Source organism: Apodemus sylvaticus, chromosome 2 (assembly GCF_947179515.1).
Source record: "Apodemus sylvaticus chromosome 2, mApoSyl1.1, whole genome shotgun sequence".
Classification (NCBI taxonomy): domain Eukaryota; kingdom Metazoa; phylum Chordata; class Mammalia; order Rodentia; family Muridae; genus Apodemus; species Apodemus sylvaticus.
In genome coordinates this window covers 73,675,980-73,703,972 of record NC_067473.1, presented here as the reverse complement: position 1 = coordinate 73,703,972, position 27,993 = coordinate 73,675,980, and the positions used below count along the sequence as shown (strand labels likewise).

Below are 27,993 nucleotides of genomic sequence, written 5' to 3'. Positions count from 1 at the left end.
GGAGCAAAAGACCAAGCACTGGTGCAGAAAGAATTCACTCATTCTGGATGAAAAATGGACTACAATATTTATTGCACAGAGAAAGAAAAAGCTTCTACCCTTTAAATGCTAAATGAAATAAATCCACATTTGTAAGAAAAAGGCTTTGTTTCTCTTAACAAGACTGAGCCTGTCTTGTCCTTACCATGGGACCTGTCCTGTCCATGATAAGGAGAAGGCTGCCTGCTCCTTCTGCTCTCTGCAACATCTTCTTTTTTCCTCTTTCCCTCTGCCTCCTGCACGTTGTTTTCTAAGTTATTTTATGTTACCTATAGTTTCTAAGTTATTCCACTCTGCATTCTCCTTCTAATCTTGATCTCTTCTGACTAAAACCTTCTCCTCAGTTCAGTTCTTCTCTCAGCTCTGTTCCTCTCACTAAATTCTACTGGTCTAGCTTCTCTTGCATCAGGCCTTAAACATCTTTCAGAATACATGATCACATGTTACAAAGTTCATCATAAGTTTACACAAAATACCAAGTCATAAATTGAAACAGAAGTTTACAACAGAGAATGTTTACGTGCATATCCATTAGGAGTAATTATCTACCTATTATTTGTCTTCTCTACAGGTTGGTAGAAAGTTTAAAACCACTTAAAACTAAGTTATAAGTGAGGTTTTGTGAGCCACCATGTGGTTGCTGGGATTTGAACTCAGGACCTTCAGAGGAGCAGTCTGTGCTCTTAACCACTGAGCCATCTCGAAGTAATCCCACTAAAATCAGGGACTAGACAAGGCTGCCCTGTCTTTCCATATCTTTTCAATATAGTACTTGAAGTTCTAGCTAGAGCAATTAGACAACATAAGGAGGTCAAAGGGATACAAATTGGAAAGGAAGACATAAAATTATCACTATTTGCAGATGATATGATAGTATACTTAAGTGACCCCAAAAACTCCACCAGAGAACTCCTACAGCTGATAAACAACTTCAACAAAGTGGCAGGTTATAAAATCAACTCAAGCAAATCAGTTGCCTTCCTATACTCAAAGGATAATCAGGCTGAGAAAGAAGTTAGGGAAATGACACCCTTCCCAATAGCCACAAACAATATAAAGTATCTTGGTGTGACTCTAACCAAACAAGTGAAAGATCTATAGGACAAGAACTTCAGGTCTCTGAAGAAGGAAATCGAAGAAGACCTCAGAAAATGGAAAAATCTTCCATGCTCATGGATTGGTAGGATTAATATAGTTTAAATGGCCATCTTGCCAAAAGCAATATACAGATTCAATGCAATCCATCAAAATACCAACTCAGTTCTTCACAGAGTTAGAAAAAGCAATTCTCAAATTTATCTGGAATAACAAAAAACCCAGGATAGTTAAAACTATTCTCAAAAGTAATAGAACTTCTGGGGGAATTAGTATCCCAGACCTCAAGAATTACTACAGAGCAATAGTGTTAAAAACTGCTTGGTATTGGCACAGGGACAGGCAAGTAGACCAATGGAATAGAATTGAAGACCCAGAAATGAATCTGCACACCTATGGTCACTTGGTTTTCGACAAAGGAGCAGAAAACATCCAGTGGAAAAAAGATAGCCTTTTCAACAAATGGTGCTGGTTCAACTGGAGGTCAGCATGCTGGAGAATTCGAATTGATCCATTCATATCTCCTTGTACTAAGCTCAGCTCCAAGTGGATCCAGGACCTCCACATAAAACCAGACACACTGAAACTAATAGAAAAGAAACTGTGGAAAACCCTTGAGGACATGGGCACAGGGGGAAAGTTCCTGAAGAGAACACCAATAGCTTATGCTCTAAGATCAAGAATTGACAAATGGGATCTCATAAAATTACAAAGTTTCTGTAAGGCAAAGGACAGTGTCAAAAGGACAAAATGGCAACCAACAAATTGGGAAAAGTTCTTCACCAACCCTACATCCGATAGAGGGCTAATATCCAATATATACAAAGAACTCAAGAAGTTAGACCTCAGGGAACCAAATAACCCTATTAAAAATGGGGTACAGATCTAAACAAAGAATTTTCACCTGAAGAATTTTCAGGTCTAAGAATTTTACAGATCTAAACAAAGAATTTTCACCTGAAGATGGCAGAGAAGCACCTTAAGAAATGCTCAACACCATTAGTCATTAGGGAACTGCAAATCAAAACTACCCTGAGATTTCACCTTACACCAGTCAGAAGGGCTAAGGTTAAAAACTCAGGAGACAGCAGGTGTTGGTGAGGATGTGGAAAAAGAGAAACAGTCCTTCACTGCTGGTGGGATTGTAAGATGGTACAACCATTATGGAAATCAGTCTGGCGGTTCCTAAGAAAACTGGACATGACACTTCCGGAGGACCCTGCTATACCTCTCCTGTGCATATACCCAGAGAATTCCCCAGCATGCAATAAGGACACATGCTCTACTATGTTCATAGCAGCCTTATTTATAATAGCCAGAAGCTGGAAAGAACCCAGATATCCCTCAATGGAGGAATGGATATAGAAAATGTGGTATATATACACAATGGAGTACTATTCAGCAATTAAAAAAATGAATTCAGTAATTTTTTAGGCAAATGGTTGGAACTGGAAAATATGATCCTAATACTGAAGATGCAATTAGCATATCAAATGATTCCCATGAAGAAGGAAGATGAGGTCCCTAATCCTGGAAAGGCTTGATCCAGCATTGTAGGGGAGTACCAGGACAGAGAAAAGGGAGGGGGAAAGATAGGAGAATGGATGGAGAGAGGAGGACTTATGGGACAATATGGGGAGGGGGGAACTGGGAAAGGGGAAAGCTTTTGGATTGTAAACAAAGAATATAGAAAAAAAGGAAGTGAAGTTTTGTATAGATAAACCCAGTCAATATTTTATCTTCTGCCCTAAAACTTATAATAAATCCTAGTTCCATTTTTATGAACTTTGGTTAATTGTTTTACAACCTCTTGGAATGTGCTCTGAGAAGGAGAAAGTCTGTCTGGTTGCCATCTAAGAGGAATTAACTTGTGGCACTTGGGAGACTGGCAGAGTTCTCATTGCAGTCTTGACTATCAGAAAAAGATACTAGTAGCAGCCCCATTATAAAATAACTTAATAATCACAGATGTACTTTTAGGAATTCTTATAGGATCATCATTAAAACTTAAGTCACCTATTTGTCTACATAGCATCGCTATAAGACATACATCTTCGTGGATCTTCAGAGATCTGCTCCAAAGGGATGTGCTATTGCTTATTGATTATTATAACTGTATAATAATAACAGGAAAAGCATATAGATAGCAGGAATCTTTCCAAAATTAGTCCCCCACAGCCTTGCTGAATGGGGGTACACATGTCGCAGATTATATAATAATCCGAGGCAGGCATTTCAGGATGATCATCTGCTAGTATATTAGCTTGTCCCATTATGGCTCCAGACAGAAATGTAAAGGAGAAATTATTTTAACTTTGAAAATTGAAATTTCAAAATCAGTTGAGCATGGAGTTAATGTCTACTAATTACCTTGGTAGATTAGATAGATAGAAAGATAGATAGATGATAGATACACACACACACACACACATATACCACAATGTCCACATGAAAATCAAGCAATTTTATTTATCAATTATGCTTCAATCAGTTGGCAAATGTAAGATATTATCATAACCATCTTCAGAAAATACAATATACTGCATTAACAAATCATGGCAAATTATAAAGAGCCCACGATAACTTGATGATAAAGCCTATTGCTAACGACTCTACATACTGTTTGCACACATGAAGAACTCAGGCAGGCACCTGACTGGAAGCCTCCTCCCATAGCTAGCTCTTCCTGTTGCTGGAAGTTGCTATGTAGGCTGCTGGGGAAGAAAAGACATCAATAGTCTTAACCAAACCCTATAAACTACAGCGCCAACACAGCAGGCAAGCTGGGCCAGCTTGTGCAGTGCTGGTGTGGCTGCTATGGGGAGAGCAGGTCTATTCGCAGGAGGAAGCTCATGTGTGGTGCTATAACCCCGATCAAACACCCAGGGCTGGGGACGCCATGGGCCATAGTAGAGACTTACTACTTACTGTTTAGCTAAAATTGACATGGCACCAAGCTGCAGTCTAAATATTGACACCCATAGACAAATGTTATTCTTATCTTTTATCAAAGAAGCCTCTCTTTGCAAAGAATAGGGGTGGATGCAGACACCCAGGACTGGATGTCAACCCTAAACAAGACACTCACACCACTACCTGGAAGGTTCAGGAAACAGTCATTGCAACTGGGAGCTCAGAGCAGCTGTGGGTCTGTCAGCAGCTAGTCACGGATAGACAGATGAAGAAGGAGCTCATGGGAAACTATTTCACCCTGCTGAGCTAGTAACTACGGACTCCCACCACGCTCTGAGAGATGGTTCTAAACCATTGTCATGCACACAGACCTAGTTAAATTCCACGGATCACAAAGCAAAATTAATACCAAAGGGGGGAAAAAGCCACAAATATATTCAGAACACATTATATGTGTCCTTGTATGAAACTGTCAAAAACAAATGTCATTAATAAAATAGAATAAAATTTACATCACAACATGTCCCAAAGTTTTAAAAGAATTTCTCTTATCTTCTGGAAAATATACATAAATATATTTTCTTCAGCCTCTTTCTTCACATTTTCCATTTTTTCATCAAAATTTCTCCTTGCAGAACAAAGTTTTGCCTCCTTTTCTTTTTCTGATTTATTAGCATATTTCTCTTCTATGCTTTGGATTTCACTAGTGAATTCTTGAGTATACGCCTCCTTCAGATCCTCTAGACATTGTTTCAGCCTGTTATCTATATCCTCGTATATCTTGTCAGAAAAGTAGGAGCCCCCATTTCTGGCCACCATTTTCTCTATCATTTCTATCAGCTGTTGCACTTGGTTTTCTTGCTCAGCCTGACCTGCTTTGTTATTAAAGGCCAGGTAGCGCCCCCCACACTGCGACACGATATCATTTAGCCTTTCACCTGCTTCACCTAGAAAATCATCAAGACTCTGGCCCTCAAGTTCTTCTTTGCGAGGGAACAAGATGATCATGTACTTCATGGCTGCCTCCCCAAAAAGACCCTTGATGAGAGCAACAGTTTTCTGCTCCTCTTCCGTGAAACGGTCCAGTTTCACAACCAAGATAAAGACGTGAGGCCCAGGGCAGGAGTAGAGGACGCAGCGGCTGATTTCTGAACACGTGGTTTTCATGTTCTTGGTGGGGTCAAAGAGCCCAGGAGTGTCGACTACAAGAAGGTCTTTTCCGTTCCACTTCCTGGATGCTCTCTGGCAGGTCTTGATAACAGCATGGAAAGAAATCTTAGACTCAAACTCACATCTTCCTAGGATGGTGTTGGCTGTAGCGCTCTTTCCATTTCCAGTTTTCCCTACCAGAATGATTCTCAGTTCAGAGTCTTTGCGGCCAGCCATGGTGAGGTAAGTTGACTCTGAAGATCTGGATGCACAGATCTTAAGGAAGGGGAAGAGAGGAAAATTGCGTATTAGGTAAATGGGAAGCACTCCTGATCCATTCTTTTGTCCTTCCCTCCCTGAAATTTTGTGGTGTACTGTAGTTTTAAAAGGCTGATGCTCTGGATGCCATTTGGACTGTCCCTGATGGCATGGAAAGGCTATCCCTACTCCTGCTACAGCCTTCAGGCCAATATTGAACACAGGCTCCTGGGCAATGCCCAGTGCCAAGTCTGGGAGGTGAGTGCGCCCAAATCGTTCCTGTGCCAAATACCAGAAAGCCAGGAGAGGAACACACAGTCTGATGACTATGGTGGCCAACAGCTTATTGTATATTTTATGAAGACCTAGGAAAGGCATTCAAGGACTCAAAACATAAAGAAAGAGTAAGGAAGGCAGAGGCAGTTAGGATCTCTGTGAGTTCAAGGCCAGCCTGGTCTATAGATCGAGTTTCAGGACAGGCAACACTATAGAGAGAACTTCCATCTCAGACAAGACAGAGAGAGATAGAGAGAGAGAAAGAGAGAGAGATAACGTGAAATTGTTCCTGCCTCTGCTTTGACCAGTACACAGTTAATATGCTAATTATTACAGCAAAATACCACACTGGAGCCAGAAATATGTTCACTTATTACATGTTAATAAAAGAGAAACAAAAGTCCCAAGGCAGTTAAAGCAATCCTGAATAACAAGAGCACTGGTGGACATATCACCACCTCAGTTTTAGCGTGTGCTACAGAGACATAGTAAAAAGAAAGCAACATGTGTGGGAGGGGGCAACAAGGGTCCAGAGCCACAGGAAGCCTTGGGTTCGCCCTAGAATATGCTGTGCCTCCCTCCGGGCCTCAGCAGTCCTCACCAAGCCAAGGGTCACACAGGTACACAAGCAAATGTGTCTGTTGTACAATTAAGAGGAGTCAGCACTCCTCTGAGGTAAGAAAAGTAACTTAAACAAGGTCTGAGTTATCTCCCAACTCTAAAGAACCTGCCCTGGGGACACAGAATTTCTATAAAGGGTATCAAGCTACCTCTGTGTTCTTCCCTGTAGACACACTGCACTCACCAGTTCATCTCCTTCTATCTCTTAGCCCCCACCCCTCCCACCAGCTCCCAGTGGACTGCAGGCAGGACACTGCCACACCCATGGGCAGGCCATTCCCTCTCCCTCTCACAGTGTGCTCTCTCTCTCTCTCTCTCTCTCTCTCTCTCTCTCTCTCTCTCTCTCTCTCTCTCTCTCTTTCCAGGTCTCTTCCAGGCAGAGTCACCTTCTTCTGCAGGACTTGATGAGAACTCAGAGTCTCTCCAAGGAACCTGGTGGCCCTGCTTAACTATGAAGCAAAACTGCCTGCATTCCCTAATGCTCTTCATTCAGGAAGTTCTATGGGCGGAGCCAATGAAGAAACCCTTTGCTTTTAAAGAAACAGAAATATTGTCATTGTCTTGTAATTTAGTGGGAGCTTCACCTCTGTCAAGTTGAAGCCTTTCCTCTGTGTGTCTGTTATAATGCCAAGAGTTTCTAAACTTTATTATTATTATTCTTGTTTTGGATTGTTTTTTGAGACTACAGTCTCATGTAGTCCAGGCTAGTCTTGAAGTCACTGTGTTTTGAGGATGACCTTGAACTGAAAGCCGAGAACCTGGTAATTACTCAGTCCTTGAGCATGCAGTCCTTGTACCTCAACTCTTGGAGTTGTCTCAAAATTGTTGGTTCCCAAGGCAGACAAAGGATGGTAGGAAGAGCATTGCCCATACCCTGGACTTCTCTCAGAGAGCTGGGCAGGAGTGTGGCCGCTCCTTACCCAAATCAGGCTTGGGCCTACTCAGCTCCATAGAGACAAAGGCTAGCTACATCAGTTAGAGTCAGTTAAGCTTCTGTTTCCCTGCCAGAGAACTGGCTTAATATTTCCTTGTCTTCAATCAAGACTGCATATGCAAATTAGGTGTATTTCCTCCCTTGATCTTCTCTTCTCCCCTCCCCCACCTGAGGTATATATGCTAACCGTGTTCCATCAATAAATGAGCTACCCTCCAAAATAGTCTTGGCGCCATTCATTCCTTCTATACTCACTACCAGGAAGACCGGCTCCCCAGCTCTTCCACATCCAGAGCCCACAGCTGACGCACAAAGGCCTATCAGCATCTGGGATCCACAGCTCACAGTGAAAACTTGAAAATGCTGATTCTGATATCAGTAAAGGACTTAGCACCAGCAACAGTACAAATTGACTACAGCAGGGGGAGGGAGGGAAACTTAGTAGGGAGGGAAGCCTGGAGGGGGAGGGAACCCTAGGGTGCAAAGACAGAAATGACCCACCTCCTCCACATCCTTTCAGTCCAGCTGCAGCCAGCTGCTGAGGTCCACAGTTGGGCCCCACAACCAATCAAGGCAGTCAGAACATTTCTTCAGGTCAGGCTCCCTACTCAGGTGGTTCTATTTTGTGGCAAGTTGACATTAAAACCAAGCACAAAGCAGTGCCACACCAGGCCTCAAACATATTTTGGTCATGTCCAGAGAGATACTGAATGTACAAAGAGGCCTAGATCTTCAACTATTTTTCTTACGTTTCCTCTACTAACATCAAACATTTAGAGTTTACATGAAGATTTCTTAGTTGTTCTTAATTTTTGTGTGAGGTAAGAGATGTGGACCTGTCGCAGTCCTGGGATCACAGGAGAGAAAACTGGAGAGATTTGGTGGCTGTTTTCAGCTGTAGTTAGCTCGGTGAAATCGGGGGCGGGGGGGGGGGGGGATGAACTGGAACAACAGACTAACAAGAAAGTGTGCCTTTGCTCAGGCAATGACCAGGGAGTTCTCTGTGGTATTTGATGAGTGTGAGGGTCAGGCATGATCAAGCCACTTATGAAAACCTCGAATCTGGAAAAAAGAAGAGCAGAGGTAGAAAGGGGTACTAATCTCCCCAGAACTCACACCATATCCAGATTTACTTGAAGACACTGCTATAGTTCAATCTCTTTTCCAGTTGCCCAACTATCTTCTTCCTTGTTTCCCTGGGGTAGGTGGGTCCCAAAGTCACTGAGTAAAGATGACAGCTCTCAGGGTCTGGTCGGCTTCTCCTGGGGAAAGCTCCTGTCTGTAATGTCTGTTTGGACCTGGAATTCCAGGGAAGTTTTACATGTGAGCTAAAGAGTGAACAGTCCAACATTCCTTTGGTCTTTCGTACTTGGAGCCCATGAAAAGACAGATTCACCTAGCTCAGCAATCTCCCACTGTAACTCGACCTCAAGGTGGTGTGGTTGTTTCTTCTGGTACTATTATTAAAAATCTTGCTGTCACCCCAAAATGATTGACACAATTCAATATCAGACAAAATGTGCCTGCTTTGTCTCTCGACACTTGTTTGTCCCCCAAAGCACACACCTAGATAGATGTTCAATTCCTTGCAGACAGAAGTCTTGCTTTGTCACCAGGAAGTCCTGTGCCTTGGACTTTATCTGATATTGTAGGTGGTTTTGCCCAAATGCAGAAATGAGCACATGAATGAGGAAATCAAATTGAGAGAAGCACAGAGTCAGGGAGAGGAAGATGGCAAGAGATGAGAGCGTGCCACTGTAAGAGCCCTTCTCTACAAAGCACCCTGACTGTGTGTCTGATCAGAAGGGGTGGGGTTTGGAAGGCCCTGGGATGAAACAGCAGGACCTGGGTCCTGCATGTGATTGTGTCTCTGACCCTGCCCTGCTGGGAGTCAGAACTTTGACCAGCCTGTCACTGGTTTCCATAGCATGAAGGAAGGATCCTAAACCTACTCTGGTTTCTACAAAATTGACACAGGATGGGAAAGCCAGTCCTAGAGTGACCTTCACTCACCAGGTCCCCAGCATTAGGAGGATAGGGATGGGGGATTACCTGGGTGTCAGTATTCCTAGTCAGGGAGATGACTGGGCAGGTAAAGGCACAAACTGCCAAACCTGATGAATTGATTTCAACTCCTGAGCCCACAGGATGGCGGGAGGGGATCAACTCCTGAAAGTTGACCTTAGCCTCCATAGAACAAGGTTGTATGCCCCATAAGTAAATAAAATGTAAAAAAATATTAACTCTGAGGAGGGGTATTCTCTTTAGGGAGCTGGCTTAAGACAGGCAAGGTAAAGGGAAGAAAGTGACCTATCTTCTCCAACTCTCCAACAAGCCCAAGAAACCCTCATGTTATCTTCACCTTTGAGCTTTGTCCTAGACTGAGCACTTTCCGAGATTATACAAGGAGCACCTGATGCAGTCAACCCTTGTCTGAATCAACCCCTGTGCTCCACAGAGCATCCTGTGTCAAAGCAGTATCAGGTCAACCCGTGTGTGCACAACCAGAGACCCTGGTAAACACAGGTGTGATCAAAGAACACTGTTTATTAAAACAAATGCTGAAGGAGCACCTTCAGGAGCGCAGAAAATCCAGATGCAGAAAGGAGAGATGGGGGGAAAGCCTGACTGAGCTCAGAGAGCCGAAAGCAGATATGAGCAGGCAATGTGTCTCCTTCCCATTCATACTGAAGGCTCGAACACAAGGCTAGACACAAGCCTGTGTCTCTGACACAATGCTGCCATATCTGGTCCTCAGACTCAGAGGAGGTGTCTTGAACCCCGCGGGAGCCCCAGCTGAAGTTCATCCTGGTGGGCAGGACCTGGACGGGCAAGTGTGCCACTGGCAACAGCATCCTGGGCCAGAAGTGCTTCCTCCCCAGGCAGAAGACTGTGCTTGTTACCAGACCCTCAGCCGGAGCCTAGAAGCTGGATTGGCTGGCACATGGACATCCTGGACATCATGAGCTCTGAGGCCTCCCTGCCCGCTGCTCGTGCTGTCGGTGCCCAGGCTGCACATGCTCACCCAGCTGTGTCGCTTCACCACGTAGGAGCTCCAAGCACTGGCCATGGTGAAGCCTGTTAGGGGAGCAGGCAATGGTGTGGTGTTCATGAGCAAGCAGGGAATTACCTGGCTGTATAAGGAGCGATTCCCTGCTGTATAACTCGTGCTGCAGGGACAACCGCGCACTGAGGGGAGCTGGTAGCCGAGTGTGGGGTTGTGTGTGCATTCTGGACAACCCTGCCACAGGCAGTGAGCACAAGGCACAGAACGAGCCTATTCTCGAGCCTTGTGAGGGAGCTCGGCAAGGGTTGGTTACCTCACTACTCCAGTGAGGTGTATGGGTTAGTGCAGGACCAACTCACCGAGGCAGCATGATGGCAGAGGCATGCATGCAGAGGCTCCTGTGCACCAGGCTGCTGGCCCCAGCTGTGGGCGTGGCTGAAAACCCCTAGGACCACACTGAAATTAGGTGTGGCTGTCCTGCTAGGGTCCTCCCTGTTGTTCTAGCCCTGCTGTATTGGAATCTACCCAGACCTTTGCCAAGATCAGTTCAACCTGACAAATCGCAAACCTACTTTGACCCATCAAAAGATTCTCCTTTCCTCCCTCACCTTGCTAGAATCAGTCAGCTGGAACTCTCAGCCACGCCCACACGCCCCACCCCCCATCCCAGGACTTCCTGTTAGTGAATCTGCCCTCTGCTCTTTTCTCTTCTCTGCTGAACTCAGATTGCCAATTCCTGTCAGCAAGTTTGCATTACCTCTCAGGAAGAGGGAGGAGGGGGAGGCTTTGTTCTCCCATCCTCTCTTACCCCCACTACCTAAGAAGGTTTGGGGTGTGACACTTTTGCCCAGACATGATTCTGTTCAACTTGACCCTTTCATCTGTGGGAAACACAAACCACCAACACCATCTGTGAAGACAATGTAGCTGAAAAATAATACACAGGAACTGTGTGTGGCTGAGGGGAGAAGTGTGTTTTGCTAACAATAGCTAGATTTTTACATCCTTCATTTATTGGGTAGATTCCATGGCTATTGCTAGAAATGGAAGGGGACATGCAAGAATAAAGGCCACCAGAGTGTCTTATAAACATCATCCTGCCTCTTGTGAGACCTGAGCCCTGAGGCACATAAATGCCTTGGTCTTAGGGAGACAGCAGTGAGGCAGTGTGGGAGACAGGCTCATGGTGTCAGGACAAACATGGTGATGGAAGGAAAAGCAGGAGTCTTTCCTGAAATGGTGACAACTGTATTTAAAGTAAAGTAAAAGAGGACTCATAATCAAGTGGCCTTGGGATTCTTCTTGGTGGATCTTTTTCAACTTGTGGGTTGTGACCATTGGGAAATACACATTTCTGATGGTTAGGAACCTCCAACCATACATTCATATTTGTTGCTACTTCATAACTGTAATTTTGCTACTGAGTTGAGCCTCACATTTCCTACGACCATCGGAAATAATATGTTTTTGGTTGGCTGTGACCCACAGGTTGCAGACCGTGCTGTTCTAGATTCTTCTTCCTCGTAGGTTCAGGTCAGGTCAGCACTGGACCTCCTCCTCCCTTTTAAGGATTTAGCCAATTTTCATCGCTGTTTAAGCTATAAAGGCCAGGGTCTTCAGGATTTCTCTCTCAGGACAGGAAGACGGAGACATGAAGCCAAAGGGAATTCTGTGAAGAAGGAGAAGAGGATCCCAGCGTAAAGATCAAGCACACACCTAGTGTGTGTCTGCATGACAGACACTGGTGTGCCACTAGCTCCTCCCACTCTTGGTTCAAGAGAGGTCTGTCCTGTATGGGCGCCCTGCAGCACAGAACATGAATCCATTTCCCCCAGGAGCTCAGCATCAGCACTTCTGACATTGAAGATCAGATGGGGTTCTGCTATAGAGGACCATTCAGTGCATTGTCCAGTGCCCTCTGTGGGCTGGCTCTATTCCTGAAGTCTACCCTCTACATTCAGGAGCATCACAACAGAAATGTCTCCAGAAAAGGTGTAATGTTCCCTGCAGGCCAAACCGCACCCTCCATCTCCGCTCCCATTTGAAAACCCACTGCATTACAGTGGTGACATCATATTGAAGATATGATCAATATCTTGGTCAATAGATGGTCATATTGAGGATGTACAATAGAATTCTTGGTCAGAATTCTGATGCTTGAGAGAGTGTAAGAGCAACTCAGACTGCCAGGTCAAAGGGAACCCCTAGTAAGGACGGGTGCTACCTACTAAGATGCAGGAGGCACTAGAACAAGGACCTCTGTGTGTCACTGTGTCCCCAGCAGGAAGAATACCTTGAGAACCAAGAAGCATCCAAAGGGTCACATCTACTATCATTGTCAATTATCACTGTAATTTGTGCTTCCTGTCCCCAAGCTCTGTGGGCTAGATTTTCCAGCTGTAACAAAGTTGTCTGTAATGATTAATATTGATGTCATCTTGACAGAATCTAGAATCACAGAGACAAACCTCTCGGTATAATGGTGAGGGAGTTTCTAAACTGGGTTGAGGTAAGAAAGGCCCACCCTAACTGTGGGCCACAACATTTCATGGGCTGGGGACTCAGACTGAACAAAAAGGAGAAAATGATCTGAGTACTGTGGTTCATGGTTCTTTACTTCCTAATCATGGTCGAGATGCGACCAATTGCCTCCTATTCCTGCTACAATGCTTGTTCTGACAATAGCAGACAGAATGTATGTTCAAACTATGGGCCAGGATAAGTTCTTCCTTCCATCCGTTCTCCCTTCCTTCCTTAATTTATTGCTATCATGTGTTTGATCACAGCAAAAAAAGAACTAATACAGTCCCACTGAGCGCTGAGCTCTGGCTGCCACCCAGACACTGTGGCTTCCTTGTGTTCACAAACAAGCAGGCAAGGAGAGAAACCTCACCCTGATGGGGTCAACTAGCTCTGGACAGTGTGAGGAAGTCGTGCAGCTGTGGTACAAGAAACACAGAGGAACACATGTGGCTTTAGGTCCCAGGACCACCTGTCCCAGGAATGAGCAGGAGCGGCCATCTCAGCCTAGGGGGTTATGGTCCCCAGGGGTGCGTTCCAGTCCTTCAGGAGGGGCAGTTTTTGTCACTCCAGCAGAAAGAACCAAGATGAACAGAGGTGAAAGCAGAAGGTCAAGGGCATTGAGAATAGGGAGCAAGCAAGGCGGGGCCTAGAGCCAACAGCTGTCAGACTCAGGTGCAGTGCAGGGCCAAAGACTGCAGTCCAGCCTGGAAACCTTTCTTCAGTCTCCCCCAGGAAAAGAAGAATCCTGAAAGACGGCATCCCTGGACACATGTGGGTGGGGAAGGTGCATGGAGCAGTCCAAGCAGCAGTGGCAGCCTTGAATGTTCTTCAGGAAGAAACCTGTCACTCAGCTCCAAGGCATTCAGCTAGATGGGAGTCACCAAAAGCAATGCTTTCAGGACACACCTCGCCTTTGACATGAAACTTAGTCCCAGGAAGCGTCAAGCCTAAAGCTGAGCACAGCAGAGATACTAATACATCTCCAGTGCAGGACTCATGACTGACTACTCTGCCCTGCAGCGCTCCTGACCAAGATGGTACAGACTGTGTCAGCTTCCTGCCTCTCTGCGATCCTTCAAGAGAACACAGTACCACAGCCTAAAGCTTTCCCGCCCTTACTCTATTCATCTCTCATGTGTTCTCTACCAGCATCATCCCCTTGTGAACCCGCAGCTCCCCTGTCTCTTCCCGGGTGCTTCTCAGAGCAGCTGCTGCTGTGGTCGCCGCCCACTCATAAATAGACCTAAAGGAGTCCTGTACGTTAGATCCTGCAATGGGAATACACCACACTACCCTCCCCACACCCAGGTCCTAGTGGTGCCTCTTTATCCTGAGGTAACTAGCAGGGATGTGGTTACTGCACTCACATTAAAGGGGATCTCAGAGAAGAGTCACAGCTAGCAATGATCCCGGCCTGAATCCTCCTGATCCTGGTTCCCATTCACTTTTCCTTGGTGCCATAAAATGTCTAGGGGCAGGCAATCCTAGAGCTGGCAAAGGCCTGTCACACATGTCTTTTAAAAGACCCTTGGGCAGCAAATTGGTTGCAAATTGGTACAACCACTCTGGAAATCAGTCTGGCGGTTTCTCCGAAAACTGGGCACCTCACTTCCAGAAGATCCTGCTATACCACTCCTGGGCATATACCCAGAGGATTCCGCAGCATGTAATAAGGATACATGCTCTACTATGTTCATAGCAGCCCTATTTATAATTGTCAGAAGCTGGAAAGAACCCAGGTATCCCTCAACAGAAGAGTGGATGCAAAAAAATGTGGTATATCTACACAATGGAGTACTATTCAGCCATTAGAAACAATGAATTCATGAAATTCTTAGGCAAATGGATGGAGCTAGAGAACATCATACTAAGTGAGGTAACCCAGACTCAAAAGGTGAATCATGGTATGCACTCACTAATAAGTGGATATTAACCTAGAAAACTGGAATACCCAAAACATAATCCACACATCAAATGAGGTACAAAAAGAAAGGAGGAGTGGACCCTGGTTCTGGAAAGACTCAGTGAAGCAGTATTCGGCAAAACCAGAACGGGGAAGTGGGAAGGAGTGGGTGGGAGGACAGGGGAAGAGAAGGGGGCTTACGGGACTTTCGGGGAGTGGGAGGCTAGAAAAGGGGAAATCATTTGAAATGTAAATAAATTATATCGAATAAAAAAAAAAGACCCTTGGGCAGCCGAGATGTGAAAAGCTCACCTTGGTCAAAATACATAAGCTTTTCAGTGGCCTCTTTATAAATAGGTTATTTCCCTAAATCAGAAAAATTGTCATCAGGAGGAAAGTGTAAAGTCATAGTCCAGTTTATCTTTATTATCTGATTCAACTCATATTTATACATGTATTTTCTACAAGTTAATGTGTTAAGAAGTATGTGACATTAAATTGTAATTGGATTGTTTCTTGGCCTCTTGGCAAAGATAAAATATAATATCAAAAACATTAATTTTCAGACTTTATTATTAGTAGGTTGATCTTGAAGATAACTAAACACATATGTTATAGATCTTATCCTCAAGGTACATATGAAAATGGCTGATCTTTAAAATTTCTGACCCTCAATTTCTGACACCTTGGAGAGGACATCATATTCTTCATCTCACTGCAAGCTACTTCCAGTAGATCTTCTCAACCATGCACAGAACACCAGGAAATAAATGTCATATACCCGGGAAGCTGGGCACAAAGAATGAAGTTGGAATGTTGAGGCTACCTTTGCCATACTGAGCGTGTGTGTGTGTGTGTGTGTGTGTGTGTGTGTGTGTGTGTGAATACCCTGGTTCTCAGGGTACTAGCTTATTGGGCTTGACATTGACCTGAGCCTTGGGAACAGTGACAATCCTCACTCTATCCAACTTACACTGGTGAGGTGGTTTTGACCCTTAATATCATATTTGAAACATTTCCAATATTCTCTTCTATATTCTCTTTGTCTTATAATTCCCTTCTGCCTGGCCTAACTTGACAGTTTATCCACCCAAATATCTATATCCACCATGAGATGCATTTACCCTCAGCCTTCAGAGTCATGAGCCTTCTCTGAGAGGATCTAGTCCTTCCTCCTCTCATCCACCCTCACCTCTGTCTGATGGCGTCCCTAAATTGTCCCCAGGCCTTGGAACTGCTCACTTGAGCTCATTTAAATGGCACAGTAAGTTGGCCTAGTTTTGATTTTAATTGACCCATCCTTGAATTTGAATGCTCATCATAGTTCCTTTTGAGAGCATTGGCTATTTTCAACAAATCTTTCACCTGGGTCTGCTGGTCGTCACTAGTTTCTTTGTTATTAAAAGCACAAACTCGCCCCTTGCACTTTTTAATTAGTTTTTTAAGGGCTTTGTTTTTTGTGTTATTAGTATAATCATGAATGTTCCCATTCTCTAGGTCTTCCTTCCGTGTAAACAGCACAATCATATATTTCATAATGTTTTCCTCAAAACTGGCCTCCAGTTGCTCCACCACTGCCTCATCTTCCTGGGTGAACCGTCCCAACTGGAGTACCAGGACAAAAATCTTCATGCCTTCTTCGCAGAGATGCAAACAGTGATCGATCTCCTCCCTTAGCCTGGAAGAATCCTCTTCAGTGCCAGGCATCTGGATGAATGATGGTGTGTCCACAACCACAACATCCTGCCAGTCCAGTGTTCTCTTACCACTCTGGCTCCTACTGGTGACCGGCTGAGCTCGGAGCTGAGAGAAGAAGGCTGGTCTCCCCAGGATAGTGTTCCCAGTTGCACTCTTACCAGCCCCACTCCTTCCCAAGAGGATGAGGTTTAAGAGTTCTGTTGCAGAGGAAATTGGGAAGGACTCATGACTATGGGATGATGCAGATTCACCTTTGCAAGTTATTCACAGCACTAGTTAAACTCACCAGACATCACTGAGCAGCAGGTCTCTTCTACACACGAGACTGGCTTCCCAGCTCATGTGGTCTAGGAACTCAACAGAGGGACTTAGACAATTCTCTGCCCAGTGCTCAGCTATCGACATAGCACATCTCCTATCTCTGAATCTACTGTGCTCCCTTCTCTAGGATCTCTTCTTAATCCCTGGTACCTAAGAGAAATGATGGCCTCTTATCCTTGCTGGCTCTACTCTGCATGTTTCATTTCTATCTTCTACCCCTCTGTGACTAACTCTCCCTACTACAAACTCCTGGTAACCATAATGTCTTTGCAAAAGGTCTTTGAAGTGTTTTAAAATCAAGTCTATACAATTAATTTTCAGGAACTAGCAATCACATATTCTAACAATAGATTACCAGTTGTGTTGGTTGTCTCATACTAAAATTCATTTAAAGCATGATGAGCCTTACTAGTGAGCTGAAGGAACTTCCTGGTTAAAACAATGCCCACTAACACTGTTCTTTGTGGTTTTGGTGATGGAGGAAGTTTCCCTATAAATGGTATTCACGGGTGCAGAGAGATCTGATTACATTTTCTCTTTTGGTGTTGCTAATGCCTTTACACTTAACCATGTTTCTTCCCAGTGGTCTTCCATCATGAATTCCTTGCCAAGTCACTATTGTCTACTTTAAACCAAAGAGGCTGGAAACCCCATCTTGCCATTCCTTCCAGGAACAACTGATGAGCTACTTGTGCCTCAGAGTTTTGCCTAAAGATTTAAAATAAACCAATGACCTGAACCAACATATGAATGCACACATACATACACACACACACACACACACACACACACACACACACACACACACTCCCAACTCACATCATGTGTTCCAATCCCTACTTCTGTACTTGTAGAAAAGATTATGTTGCCAACCCTCTCTGAAATCTGATCCATCCTTCCTGCAGTTTCCATCAAGAGGCAGGCTCAGCCTTTCCTATTTCTTTCTTGAAGTTGCTAATGTATTCTCTGGGTGTCTCCCTTTCTTCCCGGCCATCCAAACCCTACCTATCTCCTAAAACCTGTTTCAAATTGAGTTTCTGTGGATGCTTTCTCCTGGCCTTCCCACTTCTCTGCTCATCTTTAGGTGGCTCCTCGAAACCTGGCCCTCCCTGGGGACTGTGAAAAGGCGATAACCAGCGATGCCATCTTGGAGTACTGATTTTCCTGTGTAAGAGCATCTGAGTCAGAAGAGAACAGAAGAGTAGAAATGGGAAAGATCTTAGATGAGGTCGATAGGGAGTACTGAGAAAATGAGCAGTCCTTTCTGTACAGGAAAGAGCCGGGGTCACATCATTGAGTGCCACATGCTGCCATCTACCATGAGCATGCAGGCTTTGTCCTTGTCATGTCTTAGCTCCTAACTCCCTTGCTCTAGTTTCTTCTTTTACTTTCTTAGTACATGTTCATGTGTGTTTAAATGAACATGTATGTACAGGTATACATATGTGTGTACTGGTATGCATAGAGATTCTGGAGAACAACCTAGCCATAGTCTAAGCTGGTTTTTGAGACAGTCTGTCACTAGCCTGGAACTTGCAAAATAGGTAAGGATGGCTGGCCGGGAAGTCCCAAGGAGCCATCTGCTGCTGCCTCTCCAGCCCTGGGAATTCAGCATTCACCACTATGCCTGGCTTTTGTGACGTGGGTTCTGGGGATCAAACTCAGGTCTTATGCTTGTAAGGCACATGCGTCATCATCTAAGCCTGACTTACACTTTCGTATAGTTTCCCATCTCCAATACAGTAGAGAACAAATAACCCAGAGGGAGTTCTATGTTAAGAGAAAAGAAAAGCAAACCAATGACCTGAAGTTGTCCCCACAGAACTGAATGCTAAGTCTCAACAATAGCAGACTGCAAAGGCAAGAAAACTGGGAGAGAAAGCCGTGTGGGAAAGGCATGGTAGGGGTCAGGAAGAAATTAAAAGCTAGTTCTGAGAGTGTACATTAAAAAAAAAACTCATAACTTTAGGACAATTTGAAGACAAAACCATAGGATACGCCTGCTGGCTGATTTTTGAGGCAGAGACAGGTTCACATATGATCCAGGCAGGCCTCAAACTCACTAGTCAGTCAATGAACTTGCACTTCTGGCCCTTCTGACTCTACTCCCCAAGGTTTGGGGCTACAGCTATACACCACCATGCCCAGTTGCTGACCTACTGGGGATCAACCTTAGTGCATGCTGGGTAAGCACTGTACGGAGCTACAGCCCAGCCCAGATCTTTTCTCAGCCTCCCCATATCCTTCAGAAAGCAATAGCTCTAGGTCATGCTTTATTTTTCAAGCCCTGGATACAAACCCATTTCCCGTGCTCAGCCATACCTTTCTCTCTGACGACACAGGGCTTGCTGCCGTGGCACTGTACCAGGCTCTCAATTTGGCTCAGTAGTTTGCACACCTGCCTCTGCTCCTCCTCCACAGATGCCCTGTAATTGAAGATTGTGTATCTTCCTTCAAATTCCTTGGTGAGATTACAGAAAGTATCATTTTCCTTTGTAAATGTATCTAGAGCCTTATCCTCAAAATCTTCTTTCCTGGTAAAGAGAATAATTGTGAACTTGGTGAATTTTTTTCCAAAAATACGTTTGATGATGCTGAACACGTTGTCATCACTCTTTAAAGAAGAGCCCAGCGGTGTCACCAGCAGAAAGGCATGGGGACCTGGAAAGGTGTATTTGCTGACATCAGACCCATCAGGCTTCCACGATGAGATCTCTGGAGAATCGATAATGAGAACTTTCTTCCCATTCCAGACCCTGCTGTTGGATGCAAAGGCCTTTGTGACCCTCTGCTTCTCACTGAATTGGGCCTTAAAAGCCGACCTGCCCAGGAGGCTGTTTCCTGCTGTACTTTTCCCCACACCACGCTTCCCCAGGAGAAGGACCTTCAGCTCTGGCGTCTCTGCGTCACAATCAGGTCCTGTGATCTCACGCTGCCTCTTCTTTGAACCTATGAGACAAGAAAACATAAAAATAGATCCGGCATCTCCTCCTGCAGTTGAATACGGTTGTGAACAGTTCTAAAAGGCCTCGTCCCTCTGATGGAGCAGGACTCTAATCTCAGGCAGAACCCAGCCATCCAGGTAGGACCGTGGAAAGCAGGAATGAACTAAGAGGAATACAGGAAGCTCGGGATCTTCCAGGAGAATGACTACGATAAATTGAGTCTCTGCAGGCGCTCATCTTTCAAAGGTATTATAGCGTGGGGTCATTGGCTAAGGCTGTGACAATCTGATTATAAAATGCCCCTCACTCTTATACTCACACAATAAAATACTCAGTTGTTGGTTTTTCAGATGTGTATGAAACTCAAAACCATGCTGGATATCAGAAACCAGACATATAACCTACACTCTATATAATTTCATTATCTGAAGTTCAGAACAGGACACACTAATCTATATCTATAGGAGTCTGGGGAGGGGTTGTCTATCAGAAGAGCTGTAAGAAGCGTTGTTCTTTACAGAGGAGAGAACATTATTTATGTATTAACTGTCTAGTCTCACAAAAAAAAAATGCTTGACCATTGGTGTTTATTGTTGCATTATTTACAATAGAATAACTAGCCTAGACATCCATCAACAGATAACTGAAGAAAATGTGATGTGGAGTCTAGGGAGAGAGCTCTATTTCTAAAGGTCTTGCCTGAAAAGCATGAGGATTCTAGTTCATTGCCCAGAACCCACAAAAAAAAAACCCTAAAAATATAAGTTTGGTGGTGCACAATTGTATCCCAGCACTGTGGAGGCAAAAACAGGTAGATACCTAGGGCACTTTGGCCAGATAATCTAGTCTACAGGTGAGTTCCAGGCCAGGAAGAGATCCTGTCTCAATAAAAATTGAATAGTGCCTAAGGTCATATACAAGGTTGTCCTCTGGTCTCCATATCTACATACATACACAAACATGTTCACATGTACATGCACACACACTGATGTTCTCATATAAAAATGAGAATGCCCACCCACAAATGTGATATATACACATATATATGTGTATATAATGACTGTGATATATACATGTATATGTATATATAGTGCACATATACATATGTGTGTTTACATAAATATATATGCACATATGTGTGTATATACCTATATTGCACACATACATGTAGATATACATATAGTTACAGGTATCTGTAATATTTTACACATGTAATACTACATGTGTGCTACATGTATCTGTAATATTACATGTGTAAAATATTACAGATACATGTAACATATGTGTATATATACACATTAAAGTCTAATTTGGCTGTAAAGAAGAATAAAATTATGTCTGGATAGAACTAAAAAAACCAAGTTATTTCTATGTCCTCTTGGATAACTTGCTCCCTCTGACTCTCATAGTGCACCTCTGCCTCACCTGTTCTGCTCCTGCCGTGTGCCCAACACTATGAAGATCTCTGCTCATCTGTGATCATTGCTGATCTCCCAAGAAATGGGAAAAACCCAGATATGCATCAAGTAATGACTGGAAAATAAAAATATGGCACACGGACACAACATTTGCGTGGTGTTGTGGTGGAAGCAGGGAGCTGGGAAGAGGATGAGGGAACGTGGAGGCAGAGGTGGTGAGCATTATAGAGAGCTACTGTCTTGCCAACTCCTCCCACGAAAACACACGTGTTTTCCACGTGTTTTTTCTTTCAAAGGAGGGCTCCTTCAGTACAGGAGAACCCGTATGGTACAGTGGATAGAAGCAGGTACTTGGGAAGAAGGCAGCGACCTGGAGATGTCTCTCTCTCAGCCGATCACCAGTGTTGCATGACACATGCCAGCACATCTGGACCATGACCATATGCAGCATGTCTGATGCAAACCTAGCTGAGACTTCCAAAATATCCTCCACTGACTGCAAGATCAGCAGGGGCCTCTCTCTAACCTTACATCCTGAGGCCAAAAACAAAATCATAAAGTTCCTGGCCTTAAATTACCCCCACTGCTTACTAGCACCCAATCCAACCTGAGCCTGGTTTTCTCAGAACCACCTAATGTAAGCCAAGTCCCACTGAGCGTCCCCTGCCCCCTGGCCTGAGGTGCTGTCACTGCCCTAGGTCAATTAGACTGGTTTTCCTTAGTCACATGCATGTTCCTGAGGATTTGTATTAAAGGGCATTGGCTGAATTTTGAATCCCAACGCCTGTAAAAATCAGTACATTGGTAAAACACCTTCGTTCCATAATTCTTATAAAAAAGAATGTGTTTCCTGACTACTAATGGACAAACTGTACACATAAAAACATATCATTTAAATACACTGGGGACTGAAGTACATGTATGTCATTTCCTGGCACATGATGTCAGTTACAATTATTGTTATTACTACTAAATGTCATAAGTTACTTTTTTAAATGTCTTATTGTACTTTAAAAGGAAAGGACCTTGTCTGTTCGATCCACTGTGAGAGTTTCAGTTTTTACACAGGGATGACCCAGAAATAAGATAAGCTGAATCTGAGATGTTTTTCCTGAAGCATACATGTGAGAGGATATTTTGCTAAGAACAGACACATGGTGTTTTTCTGGAGGCTACCTGGGCAAAGGGCATGTGATGTTACGCTAGAGGAGATGCTAGAGAGCACTTGATGTTTGGAAAGGATATGAATATAGCCCAGTGGGCGGCGGATGATGCTGGGTGGTATTGGTTCACCTTGCCATTCTTGACTGGTCATCTTCGGGCTTTGCTGACACTCGTCTTTGCTGATGATGCTGGGTGGTATTGGTATACCTTACCATTCTTTGTTAGGATCTCACAGAGAGAAATTCACCAAAACACTTCTGGTGGTGTTCCAGTGGCCTCTTGTCACTTCCTCGAATTCTAGCCTATTGGCAGAGCCTTGCTGTTTCTTCTGGATTGACCTGTCTTTGCTGATTCATGAATGGTGTTTATGAGTCCTACCATTGCTGATTCATGAATGGTGTTAGTGGGGTCTGCCATTGCTGATCTGTGTTGGTGTTTTGCTAGAGGACTGAACTGTTAACATACTGACAACAGGGATTGGATTCACCCCCCCAAAAAAACTATTTCTAAACAGGCTTAGTTGCCCTATGTCCTAATAACTTTTCTTATCCACTACTTTTGGTGGGTGGTGGGCTAGAGGGGAGGTTGAATGCTTATTAAAGCAGGTTGGAAAATATTTCCGCATACATGGTCCCTGTCAGGAATACTAGACTCACATCCAGGAAGAAGAGACTGAGTTAGGCGGAAAGCCATGGAAAGCAAGGCTGGCTCTATAGAACAGCAGTGGAGGCCGGGGACACTGGCAGTGTGCAGCCCCCTGGCTACGGACTACTGCTTCTGTACTGATTCACACATGTCAGGAGTCCTCTGGGAGCAGGTATGGATACCACAGAGAATGGGTCTCCATGTATATTTTGTTTCTTATTTGTTTATTTTCCACTTTTCTTTGGATAGACAAAGCATTAGAAGAATGCAGATATAAGTCCAAATGTTTAGGTGATCAACTTACCACACGGATTGTCTCCTTCATATATCACTCCATTCCCATGACCCTAGAAAATAAAGGGGAGGATGACACACACATGCCTTAAGGAAATCATCTTTTCACACAGTGACAGATGGAGACCCAGTTGGAGACAGAATATCTGCTGATGAGGAGGCGGTCGCAGTGAGGTCACTGTCCTCGATTTCCTTCATGCACCTGTCCAATTTTCAATTTCACTGATGCTGATGGGCAGGTTCCCAGAGATGGAGGCATTTCCAGCAACCCATTATTCCTGTACTGCTCCCCAGGATGGGGATGGAGGCTCTGACATGAAGTTAAATCGAGAATACCTTACCAGGTAAGGAAAATCAAACACATAACTAACATGAAGACAATGCCTTTCAGTCTTGAAAAGAGACTGTTCTTAGATTCCATCTTATACCTGTTAGTGCTCATAACAACCGGAAAACCAGAACCTGTCTCTGCTTCCCTACCTGGTCTCACCCAACATCTTTAATGCATTTTATTCTCTCTCCATCCCTTTCCCCTCCCTTCCTCTCTCTCTTTCTCCCTCTCCCTCTCTCATGTTGCAATATAAATATGCTATGCATAGTATAAAACTAATAATCTTTTATATCCAATTCACATCCTCTCAGGGATGGGCCTTTGGGTGGTTTCTGGTTTTACTATTTCAAAAGATGCTGTGGTAATCATGCAAGATAGTCTATTGATTTGGGGTTATCTTCCTCCCACCAGTCCTACCTGAACTCCACTGTTTTCCATTTTTAAGGGCTCAAAATATGGCCCAGGGCCTTCCATCATCAAAAGTTCAATCGCATCAAGAAGCTTGAACACCTGCAGTTCCCGCTGCTTCTTGTCTGCCTTGTTGTTGAAAGTACAGCATCGTTGACTTCCAATGTCTGTAATCAACTCCTTCAGAGACTTCTTGCTATCGATGTAGTTCTGCAGTGAGTCTTCACCCAGCTCATCTTCCCGAGTGAAAACCACAATCATGTGTCTGTAAGCTTTAGGACCAAACGCACCCTGGATGCCCTCAATGGTCTTCCTATCCTCCTCTGTATAGTAGCCAATGGGAGTGACCAGGAGCAGCACATGGGGGGCATCAGCTAAGAGCTCCAAGCACTGCTGCAGGTTCTGCTTCCTAACCTCTGGACAACTCGGTGAGGAGAAAAGATCCGGGGTGTCGATGACAATGACCTGCTTCCCTCTTACCGACACACTTTCGCTCTGGCACATGTGGGTTACCATGTGATCACTGAACTTGGACTTGAACGCGGCTCTGCCCAGAATGGTGTTTCCCGTGGCACTTTTGCCTGCACCCTGTTTCCCTAGCAGGAGGAGCTGCAGCGTGGACGTTTCCTGACCCCGCCTGGCACTGTTGAGACAAGAGCAACACATGAGTGCTCCATCCATGGCAAGAGGAGAGGGAACAAGAGGAACATCGTCCTCCTTGTTCCTGAAAATTTAAACTACTCGGTTGGGAGGCAGCTCGGCTGTAAGGTCTTGTTTCACAAGTGTGAGACTCCCGAGCTCAAAGCAGCAGGTGCTTGTAATCAAGGAACAGCAGAGACAGGCGGTCACCTGACATCAGCAGACACCTCGTCTAGCTTACAGTGCGGATTGAACCAAGGGCTTCGCGCTCATCTCCAGCCCATGTGGTCCTGATTATAAAGTGTGCTATTCACTCTAGAGGGCTCGGTGTACTCAGAAAATTGTAAGGAAGAACACAAAATCTCCATAAGCTCATCTCAGAAGTGGTCAATGCTGACCGTGTGCTTGCTTCATATAAAAGCTAGGACAACATGCTAAGACATTAGAAGTTACTGGGATGAAATGACTATAGTCTGTATGTAATTCAAACTCAAACTTGAGGTCTAGGGGTAGGGTTTTATGATTTTAATGCATCCCCCAAAGTTGGAAACTTCACCCAATATTCAGCAGTGTTGGGAGATGAGAGCTGAGAGAAGATGAGGGCACAAAGCCTCTATAGGCACAGCACTTACAAGTGGACCGATGTCATCTGGTGGGAGTGTGTCACAGAGAATGAGGAAAGTGAGTTTGAAGTGCTGAAGAGATAGATGACCCAGTAGTTAAGAGCTCTTGCTGCTCTTGCAGAGGGCTTGGGTTCAGTTCCCAGCACCCACATGGTAGGTCACAACCATCTGCAACTCCAGTTCTAGAGGATCTGAGTCCCTCTTTTGGCCTCTGCAGGCACTACACACATGTGTTGCACAGACATACATGCAGGCAGAGCACCCATAGACAATTTTTAAGTAAATGAATATTTTTAAGTGAGTCTCTATACCTCCCACTGCCTCTTTTGTACCCACATGACCCTTCGCCTTCTCATCATAGTACAACAACATGAAGGCCTATACCTTGTGTGGGACCCTTGATCTTGGATGTCCCAGCCTCAGATATTTCATGGCATGAGTGCATAATGGACTAAGACAATCCACTGGGCCATCAGGTAGATGGACAAGCAGTACTCCATCCTTGTGGAAATGTTAATTAGTGACTAGAAGTGATTAGGAGGGCAATCTGGTTTCATGAGACAGTGTCCCCAATGCCCTCACCACAATCACACCACCTTCTCACTCCAGGCCAAAAATCTGTGACCTCAGGGTGAGTCCCCTGCAACCAGCTGACAGAGCAAAGGAAGACCTTTTTGACAGGTGGTTCTGTACAACATGTGGGCACCACCAACAGAGGACAGCTACCTCACTGTGGCACAGTCTTGGGTATCTCTTGAGGACATGTTGGAAGAATATTCTCCCCATGGGCAGAACTTTGAGCAGTGCGCCTTGTTCATTACACTAAAAGAAGAAATGGTCAGATAGGCAATTATTACCAATCCATGGGCTCCAGCCAACCATTTGGCTAGATGGTGCTGGGAAACCAGTACTAAGTTGGTCTGAAAGAGGTATCTGGAAGGACCGTGAGACCAGGAGAACTTCTGAATGCTCATCAAAACCTGACCTTAGCAAAGGAAGAGCTTGATCGTCAAGTTGATAGGATGACCCATTCTGTTGGTGCCAGTCACCCGATCACTAGTCAATTGTGACCACTAGGCTCATCACAGTGGTCACAATAACAGAGATAGAAATGTACATGGGCCTGGTAATATCAACGTATACAGTGCCATGTCTCCAAAGCCAAGATTCCTGGAGTAGAAATCAAGTGAGAATGACACCACTTGACATCAGAAAAATCTTTGTTTCCAGTCCCCAAGACCTTACACTCTGCTAGCACAAACATCTTGGTTACAGAGAGCATAATGTTTCCACTAGAAGACAATCATCCCCCTGGACTGGCAGCTAAGTCCATAAAACCATAAGTCCCTCTCTGTCTTCCTGAATGCTACCCAAGAGTGCCATGAGTTCAACCATTGGGAGGAGCTTCTGTGGACCAGGGATTCCTCCCACATCAAGGTGTAAGTGGTCACAGAGAAAAGAGACCGGAGAGGCCCCCCAGAGCCCATCAGGGGAAGACATTTCATCCTACACAGTGACTCAGTCGGCATAAGAAAAGGAGTTAACAGGTGAGGGCCAGTTTGGATTAAATATACATAACTCAAGACTTCCTTCAATACAGGACTAACTGGATCTTTCCGTGAAAGGACTGGAAAATGTTCCAGAGAGAATACAGGACATAGACACTGCCATCTGCTACTCCAGGAGACCGACAGTCGCAATAACACTCAATGACTTCCTCCTGGGAGTCACCCCTGGGACACTCTCTGTCTGCCACACTCTGTCCTCTTCTTCCCGATTAGGTGTGAAGCCCTCCCCCACAGACCTCCCGGCAGGCACCTGTTCCACATTCTTTCTTAGGAAGAGTATTGTACATCCCTACTAGATCTAGTTGGAATGGCATGATTCCAGCCAGGGGAAAACCTTTCTAGGGCTCTTGAAATCCAACCTAACACAGGGCAGACTGCCTTCCACAGTCTAAACTCATCACCCCCCAAAGCTATAATAGCACAAATGCACACACACACACACACACACACACACACACACACGCACACACACACCTGAAACATACCTTGGTCTTCCCCCCTGTCCCACTGATGTTTCACAGCTTCTGTGCTCTGCCTGGCTTCCTCCAGCTGCTCCTTGGTGGGATGAAGTCGCCATCTCTACCCTCAGGTCAGTGGAAGCAAATCCTAAAGAGGGCCAGGAGCCACACAAAGGAGAGTTAAGTCTCACCCCAATCTCCCTGGCGGGAGGATTTCCAAATGTTTCTAGGAAGAAAGAAGTTTCTAGAAGCAGGTCTTACATCAGTAGAGCCTGAGAAGGAGCTCAGAGCACACAAGATGAACACGATGAACACGGAAGGGGCTTAGGGAGGGGCCGGTGTGAACACACAGGCACAGGTCTTCTGGAGATGCCCTTGGGTGCCACCATGTGGCAGAAGGCTGTGGGAGCGCAGTCATTCACACTGTGGCAGTGATGATGGTAACAGAAGGGCCAGCTTGGGTCTTACCCTAGTAAACCTCAGCTATGAACGTGACATAGACCTAGAGTAATGTGGGAAGAGAAAACCACAATTGAGTGATTGCCCATAACAGACAGGACTGTGGCCATGTCTGAGAGACATCCTCTTTTTTTCTTTTTTTTTCTCTTCTAAATTCTTTGTTTACATTCCAAAACGCTTTCCCCTTTCCCAGTTCCCCCCTCCCCATATGTCCCATAAGCCTTCTCTACACCCATACTCCAATCACCTCCCTCCTTTTTCTCTGTCCTGCTACTCTCCTACAATGCTGGATCAGGCCTTTCCA

The 27,993-nt window shown here is 44.8% G+C and overlaps 2 protein-coding genes across 3 annotated transcripts; both read right to left on the bottom strand.

The window, feature by feature from the left end:
* Window positions 1–3,579: 3,579 nt before the first annotated feature.
* Window positions 3,580–6,819, bottom strand: LOC127678589 (GTPase IMAP family member 9-like). Its single transcript, XM_052173674.1, has 2 exons — window positions 6,738–6,819; window positions 3,580–5,472 (listed from the first exon to the last, which is right to left on the bottom strand). Exon 2 carries the CDS (start codon window positions 5,431–5,433, stop codon window positions 4,561–4,563), a length of 873 nt encoding a protein of 290 aa, XP_052029634.1. The 5' UTR covers window positions 5,434–5,472; window positions 6,738–6,819; the 3' UTR covers window positions 3,580–4,560.
* Window positions 6,820–15,118: 8,299 nt separating this feature from the next.
* Window positions 15,119–27,589, bottom strand: Gimap8 (GTPase, IMAP family member 8). Of its 2 annotated transcripts, XM_052173672.1 has the most exons (6): window positions 27,492–27,589; window positions 27,258–27,378; window positions 23,952–24,585; window positions 23,214–23,256; window positions 19,060–19,686; window positions 15,119–16,613 (listed from the first exon to the last, which is right to left on the bottom strand). In XM_052173672.1, the coding sequence occupies exons 2-6, from the start codon at window positions 27,347–27,349 to the stop codon at window positions 15,967–15,969; spliced, it is 2,043 nt and encodes a 680-aa protein (XP_052029632.1). In that variant the 5' UTR covers window positions 27,350–27,378; window positions 27,492–27,589; the 3' UTR covers window positions 15,119–15,966. The 2 variants fall into 2 exon arrangements, with proteins under 2 accessions (XP_052029632.1, XP_052029633.1); XM_052173673.1 differs by lacking the exon at window positions 27,492–27,589 and having other exon boundaries at window positions 27,258–27,485.
* Window positions 27,590–27,993: the final 404 nt, after the last annotated feature.

Bases quoted from the DNA above. Each gene is read 5' to 3' on its own strand.
- LOC127678589 (XM_052173674.1), bottom strand. From the start codon at position 5,433: ATGGCTGGCCGCAAAGACTCTGAACTGAGAATCATTCTGGTAGGGAAA.
- Gimap8 (XM_052173672.1), bottom strand. From the start codon at position 27,349: ATGGCGACTTCATCCCACCAAGGAGCAGCTGGAGGAAGCCAGGCAGAG. The intron at 23,257-23,951 runs GTAGGACTGGTG...TTTATTTTCTAG, and splicing joins TGGAAAACAGTGGAGTTCAG to GGTCATGGGAATGGAGTGAT. The intron at 16,614-19,059 runs GTATGGCTGAGC...CCTCTGCAACAG, and splicing joins CTGTGTCGTCAGAGAGAAAG to AACTCTTAAACCTCATCCTC.